The sequence below is a fragment of the Limulus polyphemus genome, unplaced genomic scaffold (genome assembly GCF_000517525.1).
Source record: "Limulus polyphemus unplaced genomic scaffold, Limulus_polyphemus-2.1.2 Scaffold4802, whole genome shotgun sequence".
Lineage (NCBI taxonomy): Eukaryota > Metazoa > Arthropoda > Merostomata > Xiphosura > Limulidae > Limulus > Limulus polyphemus.
In genome coordinates, this window is record NW_013670412.1 from 42,850 (window position 1) to 55,900 (window position 13,051).

The 13,051-nt window shown below is 31.4% G+C and overlaps 2 protein-coding genes across 2 annotated transcripts in view; one reads left to right on the top strand and one right to left on the bottom strand.

Moving 5' to 3' along the window:
- The window catches only part of LOC106471705 (protein ABHD11-like), a 14,620-nt gene extending 11,662 nt beyond the window's left edge, over positions 1–2,958 (top strand). The window contains exons 5-6 of the mRNA XM_013932323.2: positions 1,335–1,519; positions 2,406–2,958. Of these exons, the coding sequence (XP_013787777.1) occupies positions 1,335–1,519; positions 2,406–2,559 (339 nt within the window). The 3' untranslated portion in view covers positions 2,560–2,958. The remainder of the gene's footprint in view (positions 1–1,334; positions 1,520–2,405) is intronic.
- Positions 2,959–4,774: 1,816 nt separating this feature from the next.
- The window catches only part of LOC106471706 (bicaudal D-related protein homolog), a gene marked incomplete at its 5' end in the record, with an annotated part of 13,809 nt that continues 5,532 nt past the window's right edge, over positions 4,775–13,051 (bottom strand). Inside the window, 5 exons of the mRNA XM_022400315.1 lie at positions 4,775–7,540; positions 7,990–8,110; positions 9,666–9,802; positions 10,991–11,116; positions 12,483–12,692. Of these exons, the coding sequence (XP_022256023.1) occupies positions 7,397–7,540; positions 7,990–8,110; positions 9,666–9,802; positions 10,991–11,116; positions 12,483–12,692 (738 nt within the window). The remainder of the gene's footprint in view (positions 7,541–7,989; positions 8,111–9,665; positions 9,803–10,990; positions 11,117–12,482; positions 12,693–13,051) is intronic.

Sequence of the window (13,051 nt, forward strand, 5' to 3'; positions counted from 1 at the left end):
ACTTTAGAATTTCAGTTGACATGCCATACTATTTTCTCTTTTACTATCGCACCAGTATTCTGTGTGTGATTCACTTACAATTGTGGCACGAGTTACCGTAATCGTTTGGCCTTCTTTCTTATAAATATTCTCTGTTCTTTTTGTCAAAGTGCAATCAGGCTGATTCAATTAGTTTAGAACCATGCTTTGAAGGAATAAATTCTTCTTATCTCCTTTTCTATTGTTAGTCTTACTATAATATATTTGGCCCATCACTTCTATGGCAGTTAACTTCACGCCAAACTTTTCCTTGCCTGTAACTTTACTCTTTTCAGTTATTGTCTGTCTGCTGTTTCCACTTGTTTCACACTATTTATAACTGTATCACTTAATCATCCACCCGCCTTCTAGAAATCTCTATATTCTCGATGTCAGTGTATTGCACGAAATGTTTGATAGTCTGAACATCAATGAATTATAAACACAACTTCCTACAATTATCTGTTTAGTTATTATAACAATAATAAAATATTCACCCACAAAATTAATCAATAATATCTAAACTAAACAGTCTTTTACGTCATGACAGTATGTTAATAACAACTTTTTCACATCTTATTATACATTTCATCAAAAGTATTACTTTGTTAGACTTTAAAAAAAAAGAAGTAACAATTAGTTAAAAACTGTTTGATTTTAACTGTCGTATAAATTATGAAATTGATAGTGACTAGTAATTCAGTAATCCATATAGTTAGTTGGTATGATGGACTTTGTGTTGTTATGTAAGATTACGTAGAAAAACCATAAACATTTGTCATAAATGTATTTCAACTGTTTTGAGAGCTCATCCCAAGACACAAGGATGGGTAAATTTGTTCTCAGTCATTTTACACAAATATTTATAAAACTTTTGAATTAAGAAAAAGAATCACTTCTGAATTGTATCTTTGTGGAGGATTAGATTATGACATCTGGATCACTTAGAGATTTGATTCTAACTCAAAATCAGGAGACGATTTTCATCGCTGGCTGTTAATTTTTAAAGACCCTACTGAATCAGTTCTTCGAGTAATAAATTTCTTTTTCCTTTATTTTAAAAATTAAATTAACATAAAGAAAACTGGTAATATTTGGCAATGCTGAAACATAAAAATGTGCTTAAAATATTAAGTACAAGGCATGTAGTCCAATATCAAATTATATAGGCTAGGTTCATCAAAGTATCTTTCTTTTCTGGTTCCCCTACAACTCAGACCACAATAAGCACCTTTATAGAAGATATTTATTGCTACCCACTGTTAACTATATAGTCTTCTTGAGGTCCGTAATGATAGCAGTACATTTTCTATTAGGATTTTTGGGTTCGGCAGTTCATACTCACCAACGTGATAGAAAGTGAAAAGGAGATCACTTGGCGAGTCAACCTGGATGCTTTGGAAAGAAAGCTTTCTACAGATCTTCTAACATTTCCAGAGTTTAGTGACTGTTACAATGGAGATACTTTATTCATTTGTGGGGAAAAATCTAACTATGTCAGGTAAGGATTAAATACATTGTTTACATGACTGGAAAACAAGGGGCATTCCAGCTTTCTGTAGGAGAGCCAGATTTTCCATCTTTTTGCACGCACCAATGTGTGGCTCTGTTTATAGCTGAGGAGTTGAAATACTGTTGTCTTTATAAGGTTATGATACTGATGAAAACAAATGTTGACAAACTCTCCTGATGTTCTCATGTGACTAGCAGCAATTTTAACATTTCTTTATACAACTAACAATAATTACATCATGTAGTACAATAATACGTGTTAATCATATATTTTAACTACAGAAGAAATTAAATCTGATAATTTTTTTATAATTGATACTTGAGGGAAAAAAAACCAAAGACAATTGTATGTTTCATGCCTGATGCCTTTACTGGTGAAACCACGATCATTAATAAATTAACTTTTTGTGAAACGTACAACTATATCCCCCCCCCCTCAATTCTGTAATTTTTCTTTTTCTCTGTTCCTATAATGGGAGTCAAGTGATGTATAATAATCCACTCAATTATGATGAGTGTCTAAGTCAGACACTACTGAACCATCTTAAGGCTAAGTTTCAAAACAAAAATTAAATCAAAAGTGAAACTTATTTTACTGTTTATAGCGGCTAAGCTACTATACCTGTACGTTACAAAATATTAGTGCTTGCTTCATGTAGCTCTGCTTTAAATACATTTACATCACTCTTTTCAACAGGAAATTACACACCATCTGTTTTTATTTTTTTCTATTGTCAGAGTTTTATGACGTCCTTCAATGTACACAGTTTCAAAGAATTAAGTTATTTTTAGTTCGGTATTAAATAGATGAGTATTTAAATGATCCATATCAAACTTTATAAGTAGAACTTACAATGAATTATCTTGTTTTGTAGGAAAGGAGATCATGAAGAAATACATAAACTGTTTCCAAAGGCTAAGATATTATACATTAAGGAAGCTGGCCACTGGGTTCATTCAGAAAGGCCAGAACAGTTTTTGGATGCTGTTTTAGAGTTTCTAAACATCAAGGATCAAGAAAAGTGTTGATTTCTCTAGGAGGATCCTAAGGTGAAAGGTTAAGGCAATATTTCCCCAAACTCATCACAGTTAAGAGGTATTGTAAAAGTAAGATCACTGATACTGTAAATGTATAGAACTGATGGAGTATTTTCTACTCCCGTTTTTATACGTTTCTGTTTAAAGTAATAATTATTAGTAGGGTGTTAACAGTTTGCAATATGTATATCACATGTACAATAAACAGGGGTTGTACAGATGTTTTTTAAATTAAAGATATCTGATGTTCTTAGCAAGAAAAGTTAGAGGTTGGTGAAGTCTTATAAGCAGCAAGTAGAATATCTCTAATGTTTTAAATGTTTCACTTACATACAATGATGATTCCTACTGGCAAACCCATGGTAGCAATAAATGAAATATTTGTGTAAACTTGTCTTTGTTTTCCTCAATTCTTTAATTATGGAGTTTCACCAAGTATCGAAGATTTCATGTATTAATTATATACATTGAAAGTACCACTTTGTTCAAGTTAGGCCTAACATAAATCTGAAAAATAACTTCAAAATCAATTTTTTATTCTAGCTGCAAATCCGAACACTTTTGTACATCATCTCTCTGGGAATATTTACAAAAAAAAAAAAAGACCCACTCTGTCAATTATTTATTGGATAATTTAAGTGTATATGACATTGTATGCTATTGTAATACTAATTATTCAGGCAAACTACCATTAATGTATGACAAATTATGAGCTAGTATGTACGATTTTTTAAACATTTAGTAGCTAAAATAGTGCTTAAAGTAAATGTTAGGGAAAGAAAGTTAGAACTGTACCTTAACAATAAAGAAATGATGAACTATGTCCACCAAACAGTATTGTTTTGTGTTAGGGTTACTGAAGTCAAACATTTAGACAGACCATAATACTTCAACATGCCAGAGCACTGTAGGTGTTTTTCTAGCATTCAGGATTAGTCAAACACTACAGTATCAGGAAATTCCAAACCTAAGTTGCAATGTTTGGAACCATTTTCATATTTACTAAAGGTATAAATAAAATTGTACGTTTAAAGTTTTAATCAGGCACAACTTTATTATCAGTAAATTCAAGACGAGCTACAACAAACATTCATATTGAGAGTATCTTTGAGATAAGCCTAGAGTATCTTTGAGATAAGCCTAGAGTATCTTTGAGATAAGCCTAGAGTATCTTTGAGATAAGCCAAGCTTACTTGTTGTGTTACATAGAGGAATGATTTATATATTGTGTTATATTATACATTATCTTTGAATAAGTAACTAAATTTTCCATGAGATAACTCCACAAATCTACATGTATAGAGGTCATTAATTTGTGGTAAGTAGGCATAAATACTCGAACAGCCAGAGGTCCTGGGATCAAGCCCCAGTCCTGGAGTTTCTTTTCACTTATTGACTTTGTTGCTTACAGTAATTTTTACTAGATGTAGCTTGCTTCATTTTCTATTACCACCTAAATGGGGGTATGTGAAACTGAGTCTATTGGATCCTTCATTTTGTATTACCACCTAAATGGGGGTACGTGAAACTGAGTCTATTGGATCCTTCATTTTCTATTACCACCTAAATGGGGGTACGTGAAACTGAGTCTATTGGATCCTTCATTTTCTATTACCACCTAAATGGGGGTATGTGAAACTGAGTCTATTGGATCCTTCATTTTCTATTACCACCTAAATGGGGATATGTGAAACTGAGTCTATTGGATCCTTCATTTTCTATTACCACCTAAATGGGGGTACATGAAACTGAGTCTATTCTAAAGTTGATTTGCATCATTTTCATTACTACGTCCTTGACATTAATGAAGGTTAATTGTGATGTATAGTTACTTTAATATTTGTCATATGAATCACCACACATACAACTGAAATAAAAGGTATTACCAGAGATACTTCTTGCACTAATCAAATACTATTATCTCATATTTCAAAGTTTTCAAATGTGACAGGTTACAGAAAAAAAATATTATTATCATTTTTTTTATAACAGTTATACTGACAGAAAATTTTAAAAATAGTGACATACATTTATGATGTATGTTACCGTTCTCTAATATTTAGTTCTGAATGTAGCAATAGCCCTTGTTCTGAAACTTGGTTTAGTATTTTATAGTTGGTTCCGTATATTTCACTGAAGTGTTTTCAAGAACATACTGATTTAGAAGTCCGTTTTAAGACTACTAGGCAATAAACATTTCATTCTTGAAATCTTACTTTTATTTTTCAGTGATAATAAGTCCAAAATTCTACAGGTCACAAGTCAGGTACTGACAGTTGCAATGTTAAAACATATGGTCCTTATGCAAAGGTGCCTGGATTATAATATTAATTTATATGTAAAACATTTAATACTGAAAAATGTCTTGTAAATATGATAGTAGTGTTACAATGTTAAAAACCAACAATGGGAATTTATCAGTTCAAAAAAAGTTTAATATTGTGAACCACACACATTAGTAGAGGCAAGGCATTTAATAATACAATGGAATAAATAAATTTAGGAAAATGTTCAACATATTATTATTACTAAACTGTTATCACAGTGGATGAAAAACTGTGTTATTGAAAACAAAATAATTAGTACTGCTCTGCCAAAGCTTAGTTTAAAATTGTCATTCCAGACGTTTCTAATGTTGAGGTCTTGTTTATAGAGAAATAGAAAATAAGCAAGTTTATATTCAAATGTTTATTTCTTTAAATGGTTGTATTAACAATTTTGATAAACTTAAATTTTTTCTAACCTTGAAAAACTACGTACTTTTTAACATCTAACGTATCATAGAACAAATAATGTCCACACAGCATTAAACTTAACTCTTGCAACCACATATCTGATAAATAAAAACAGTTTATGATAGTCTCTTGCTAAACTATTACATTTGGAGTCGTATCCGATAAACAAGAACTTATTTTTCACGATATACTATCTTACCAAATTATTACAACATCTGTAAACCAATTACGTTTTAATAATATGTTGGATGAAAGTAACAGTATAGCATTCAATTAGCAAACTGAACTATGTCATCACATTTCTTTTTGATATGGTATTTCTAAGATATACAGAAAATGTTAAAGGCACTATAACAGTATGTGTTGTCGTGTCTGATATATAACGTGAAGTTAATCACAAAATTGTATTAACAACAAGTTCTAGTTTACTAACAATGAAAAAAGTAAGACATTTTTAACAAAATGTAGTTATTAATAGCTCTGTAATGTGTTGGTTATGGTAATCTACACAACTGAGAAACAGTGCAATCTCTACAGAGAAACTGTAAGTTCTCGATTAATTATTATTTCTTAACAACTTAATCTTCTAAACAATGTTTCTGCTGTACCAGACTTGTTTGTTACGTGTCGTGAATGGACCAGAATACCAGTAAGTAGATTATGTAATAATAACAATCACTAGGTGTTCTGTATATTTCTGTGGTCGGAATTTTAATATTACCAACTGGTCAAAAATACTTGGATAATATTGTAGGCTAACTTTCAAAATTGTACATTAGTAAAATGGTAAATATAAGATTTATCATCTGCTTTTTTTAATGGCATATTTAGTAACTTTGTCGTCATTTGTTAAACATGAAAGGAATGTTAGAAATGTCATATTGGGATTTTTTAACGTTATTTGTATATACATAACAATATTATCTTCCATTTAACAAGTCTTAACCATAACCAGCTTTAACTGGATAAAACAATTGTACAAAAAACAAACAAACAAAGGTTTCGGTTTCATCACAGACAAAATTTCATTACCGAGATGTAATGAATGATTTAAGTTTTCAGTTAAAAACTGATCTATTAGTTCCCAGGTTTACAAATATTTCCAATATTATTAGTTAAATTTAGAAATATTTCAGTATGCCAAGCAATGGTCTTAACTTTAAATTTACTAATATTCAGAACTTAAAGGTACTACTTTTTGATGTAACAAGTTTTCACAACAGTAGCTTCTGATGTAACAATAACTCATAACATAAATATATTAGTTTTTTGATGAAATAGGCTGTAACATGGGATGGTACTTGTTATTGATATAATAAACATTCACACCTTTTGTGTACACTATCATCTGATTTAACAGATATTCAGGATTTTCAAAATATAGCTTCCAATATTACAAACATTCCCAACTCGGATATTAACTTCTGCTGTGGCAAGGATCTATACCTTGAATATAATACGTATTCATAACTCGGAAATACTTAGCTCTTAAGTAACAGGTATTCACAACTTGGAAGTACCAGCTTCTTTATGCAAGATATTCACAACTTCCAGGTTTTAATGTGTTTTTTTTATGTAATACATATTCACAACTCACAGACGATAGCTTCTTACGTAGCAGGTATTCAAAATTTCCAGGTACTAGTTTCTTATGCTTATGCAAAATATTCACAATACACAGGTACTGGCTTCTCATGTAATCATACCTCGAATGTACTAATTTCTGCTTTAACAAGTATTCATAACACAAAGTTACTAACACCTAATGTAAAGGAAAAGTATTAGGCTTCATTGTATTTAAAACTTCAAATGAAGTGGTAAATTGCGATACAGTTTCATCATTTTAACAAACCACAATCTCGGAACAAGTACCTGTAAAATGCTTGTTGATCTGATAAACTGAGGTGAACATAGCTTAATTAGAAGTCCGATTTAAGGTTTTTAATTTTTGGATAGCAAATATAATGAGTGGAGTGTGAATAGCAGTATTTACAATCCAGGTATGCGTGACTTACACACACTGGTTGCATTCAAACACTATGTACACATGTATAAAGAAATGTCTTAATTTATGTACAGCAAGGTAGTCGAGGTCACCTCCACAGTCTGAACAGTTTGCCCTTACCTCGCTTCTGCCGTGAATTTGATGATAATGTTTGTGAACTTGCTTTCTCCTCTTGCTCCTGGTTTTGTAGTTTTGCTTTAAGCTGTTCGTTAAGTAACGACTGCATGTCAACCTACCAGAAGAGTTTTTAAAATTTGCTATAAATAGTTATTTAACTGTGACTTGTACTTTCATATCTTAATTTCTCTCATTATTAGTGTCATTTTTGTTGATATTTCTCTTTGTAGAATATAAATCAATCAAACAAGTTTTCAGTAAAAAATACCTTATTAACAGATGTTTGTAATCTTTACTAAATCAAGCCATTTGTAGTTATGAGCAAGGCCGCATTTTCGCATAGGCCTAGGCCTTCAAATTTAATAAACATCAAACGAAAGCGGTAACAAAACTTTGATGAATTATGTTTTTATTTAATTCTGTAATCTCCCCCCCAGATCCAGTTACCAATAAAGAGGGCCGAGCGATCACGTGGAGTCGTGGGCTGCACTAGACCTTAATGCGGCCCTAGTTACGAGTATTTATCCCAAAAGAAACTGTATCATTTGGTTGTGTTATTCTTACCTGCCATTGTTCTAGCTGCTGAGACAATTCCACCTTTTGCTGAATGGCTTCCATCAACTGGCTGTTAATCTGCATTACATCTATCCGTGTCTTAGCCAGCTCAATTTCTACAGCATTTTTCCTGTTTAGAAAAAAACAAGACAAAAACCTAAATATAGCATATGTGGAATGCTGAACTGATAACCTTTTACTATTGTAATGTATGACATTTAAATACATAATTTTTTGTGAAATATTAACCATTGACTGCTGATTTACCTTATAGGGTACAATCTACCTTCAGCAGTTGAATGCGAGGGTACCGTATATGCTGTACAGCTCGCAAAAGTTCCGTACATTTTAGAGCAGCTGCAGTCAATAGGCTAAAATATCACATGGAGGCTTGCAAAGCATTACTGTAAAAACGTTTAAAAAAATATATCACAGTAAGATTGGCAGTACTTTTAAATACTCCATTCTTTAACTGGCGTAATACAGGTAAAGAGAGTACATAACAATATTTTAATTACAAGTTTACTGTAGACTGTTCCAGTGAAGCTTTCCATAAATCACATGGGTCAGAACATAAAAAAATGCTAGTTGGTCAGTTAGTGATGATGCTTGAAAGTCCTATTAAGTCATACGAGCCCACGTGGGAATAAAAATTTTTAAATGCATTTTCCTATTAAATTATTCTAATATTTAATTGTGTTTTTTTATCCTAAAATACAGATGTAATATATACCCAAATGATTTCTTTTAGAATGGCAAGATTTAATACTTTTATTTTTATTTATTGTGAATTCAAACAGAAAAAATAATTATATTTCTATCTTGATAGTCAGGTGGATCTTAAAATTGGTGTGTTTTTTCAGAGTTTTTTGCATTTTAATACTATAATGAGTATACTAATATTTCACATGGGAGTGATAAAAGGTACAAAACATACTTCTAGTTATGTAAAGCTTTGTAAGAGCAGCTAATATTTTATATGAAGTTATAAAAACAAACTTATCAGTGACTGGAAAGTGGGGGATGTTAATGTAAAGTAAACTGAATAACCATTTCCAGTGTTTATTGGAAAAGCACTACACACTATATTTGGGGGGTGGTAAAACCAGTGTTTATCAATTAAAATAAAAACTCGCACACCCTAGTTATAAATGGCATTCTACACAGATAGAAACACACACACACATCTACACTACTGAAATGTTAGTTCAGGGTAAACTAAATGGACCCACAATCAATTTGATAAATATATAGTTTAGAAAAAAATGTGTTTAAAAGGCTGGTAATTTTAGGGTTAAATTATAAATGCTAGTTGTATTAAAGTTGTCATTTGAAATGACAAAACAATTTAATGTCTGTCACACTATAATGTCAGGAAAATACATAGGTTCAAAAAAATCAATTTAAGAGAAAATAGAAAACCCTATAACCTAAGCAATTTCAAAAGGTGGACTTTATTTTCATCAGGAGCAAACTGGGGAAGTTTTTCTGATGAAGAAAGGTCCACCTTTTCGAAAGTGCTCGGGTTATAGGGTTTTCTATTTTCATCATAAAACAACTTAAGCTGATACTTACAGCTCATGTAAAAAGTGGATTCTATCGTACAGTAATATTATGCATATGAACCTATTTTATATGAAATTATAATTACCAAGCTAAAACACAATTAATAACAAGAAAGTCACCTTGCTACTGCCTTGTCCCTTACTTCCCATGCCTTCTTCACCACCTCATCTTTTCCCATGTGGGTGTTCCCAATATCATCTGCAAGATGGTCCCTCTCCTCTTTCAGGGCAGCTAACTCTGCTTCTTGTACAGATACCTGAAGATATAATAATTATGCTCTATAGGTAGTCACGTTTTAACTGGTCAATATACTTAAGCCAGAATATGAAACATAGGTTTTTATTATTACAGTACTTTGATATAAAGTATTTTACAACAAAACAACCTAAAGTTAACTATTTTAAATCTGAGTTTAGTCTTAATTATTTGAAGAGCAATACGTGACAACAACTTGTACGATCGATAACCGAGATTCTTTTAAAAGCATTAAATCGTTAACTTTTGCAATGGAAACAAAGATAAGAGTTCCATATGGCACCCCCACTCAATTTTAAAAAAATTCATCAAAGTAATATTTATGTATTAATAAATCATATTAATAGTAATGTAATTTTAATACATTATTATACCACTTACTTCATTAATTAGATGTACAATCTTCTTGGGGATAAACTTTCCAAATGTCTTGTACAAAGGCATCAAAAAGGCTACTTTTATCAGAATATAATGTTCTCCACATGTATTCACACAAATGCTTGTCAAAGCCATGCCCCAATTTTTCTAATACGCCCCTTAAATAAACCCTTTTCAGAATCTTTTTTATCCAGGCAATTCTACAATTTTTGGGTGGGGGTGCCATATGGAACTCTTTCCGAAACAAACTACAACTCCTTGCACCTTGTTAGTACCAAAGGTAAAAGATATTGTCTTGGGTCCAAATTACCCATAACCCTTCATTTATACATGCTGAGCTAATCTCATCGACCATGCACAAACTTATATAAGATATGCAATAAAACAGCCTCTAAAATATCTTTATTTATGGAAACTAAATGACCCATAACCCTTCATTTATATATGCTGAGCTAATCTCATCGACCATGCACAAAATTATATAAGATATGCAATAAAACAGCCTCTAAAATATCTTTATTTATGGAAACTAAATGAACCATAACACCTCTTCACGTTTTGATGGTATTATTTAAGATAAAATTACTTTCATGCATAACACTTATGTATGTGATTTCATATGTTCTCAGTGTGCATGCAAGTACGGACAATACTGTTCCTTTCTTTAATAAACTGGAAAAATGAATTTAATTTCTACATCTAACAGCTGAAAAGGGTACACGGCCAACATATGAAAAATAATGCACCATAATTACAGATGTAAAAAGAAAAGAACCCTAACGTTCACCAAAACAGTTAAAATTATACTTACTTTTGTGGTAAGCTTAGATATTTCTTCAGCTTTTCTCTTCAGTTCTTCTGTTTTTTCTGCAAGATCTTCACGGATTTTCTGGACCACACCGGACTCACTTCCAACTGTTTGGCAGGACATACATGACTAAAGAGAATTTGGAATAAGGTATTGATTCACAGTTAGAAACAGCATAATAAACAAGAATGCAAAGGCGTGGTCATGTTTGTTTACATGGTACTGCTTTGTGGTAATCGCGAAATCTTCTGTGTCAAGCTGTCTTTGGAAATCAGCTCCAAGAAAGTCAGTTTTTTTGTTATTTCTCTGTTTGACAGCCTATACTTATATATTAACGAAACACAAGTTTTTTGTTCTGTTATTATATTTCTGTACCATATATGCTCGATAAGTATATTACACATAGATTTACTACAGTAAAAAAATAGAAATGCCTTTCTTCGGTGTTTATGATACATAATCTATATAACACCCCCACAGTTTAAGTTAGATTTGGATGAAACTTCGCACGATTTGTGAACGTCATAAGAGGAAGTTCTTAACAAAAATTCATTACAATTAGGTTTCTTATAAAAAGTTTATTTTGTACATGTGTCCACTTTTTTAAAGAAATAAGTCAATAACAGCTTTATATCGCACCAAAATGAAAAAAAAAGTTATAAAATAGACCCTCGTCATAATTATAAAATAACAGTACCATATTTTATAACTTTTTCCTAAATCGCTTCCATAATGGTATTTCTTTACTTATTAATAATGTACATTAATTTCAAAGAAATTAAGTTTTTTAATAAAACGTCTAAAATTGTGGTCAGGTGAGTTTAATACAGAATTTAAAAGCGAGTCTTCCTAGTGGAGAATCAGTGTGATATTTCAGAAGAAAGTTAGTTGACTTTGAGAAATAAAATGAAACGTCAAGATGCAAAAAGAAAGAGATAGGCTTGATCACCAAGTTATGACGGAAGATCCAGTGATTTCGGGTTTGTTCCTGGCTTCTTCTATTATGGATAAGATGTGCTTCTGCAAGTCCAATTGAGATCAGGGGGAAAAAAAAACACTAGTGCCATCTAGCGAGCACTGATAACATTCGAATAAATTCGGGTAAATAAAATTATGACAAGAAATAGCTAGCCTGAATTAACTCAGGTATTTTTTTTTTAAATATGGAAGACACCAGAATTATCTCGAATAAATCACGGAAGGGGTTAAACATGTTATTTCACACCAGATCAAGGTGTGAAAGGTTAGGAGATAAAATATATTGGTTTATTTATTCGAAAACTTCATCTTAGTTTAATAAAATCAATAAAACATTTTCAGTAAAGCGTTTTTTTAATTAAAATGTAATTTGTTGCTGGAGTTTTGGTTAGCTTTAAAAACAAATCAAACTACTTTTTCAACTAAATGAAAAACCTATAAACATTGGATAATTCATACAGAACAATTTTAGATAAACTGACCCGATTTTGTCCTGAAAGTACGTTTACAAACTTACAGAATCTGAGCAGTTGACTAAAAGTTCTTGCATCAGAAGCCTCAGTTCATGTAAAACACCGCTGATCATGCCAACCCTAATATGGTGAACTTCGATATCATCCGGAGAAGGTGGTATCCCACTGTCAGCAGACAAGCTATCCCTTCGTCTCCTCAGGTCCTCACAGAGCCTCCGAAGTTGATGGTATATGTCGACAAGTTCTTGCCGAAACTGAGAAAAAGAATTTACATTTCACACACACACACACAAATTTATTTAAATTGATAACTGTAGATATAAAACAGTTTAACTCTTGCTGATTCTTTTTTTTTTTTTTGAGAAAGACTGGCGAATATTAAATCCAATGAATTTCTTCAGTGTATAAATTACCGTTTTGTGGTTAGTTATCATACATTACACCTGTTTTCCTATAATAAATCACGCAACTTAAACATTTTAATTGTTCTTCGCTTGCTTTACCTCTTGACAGTGCAGTAAAAAATAATGTAATGCTTTCATTGCGACATTCTATACGTACAGACTGACCAATAGGATTAATATATATATATATATATATATATATATATATA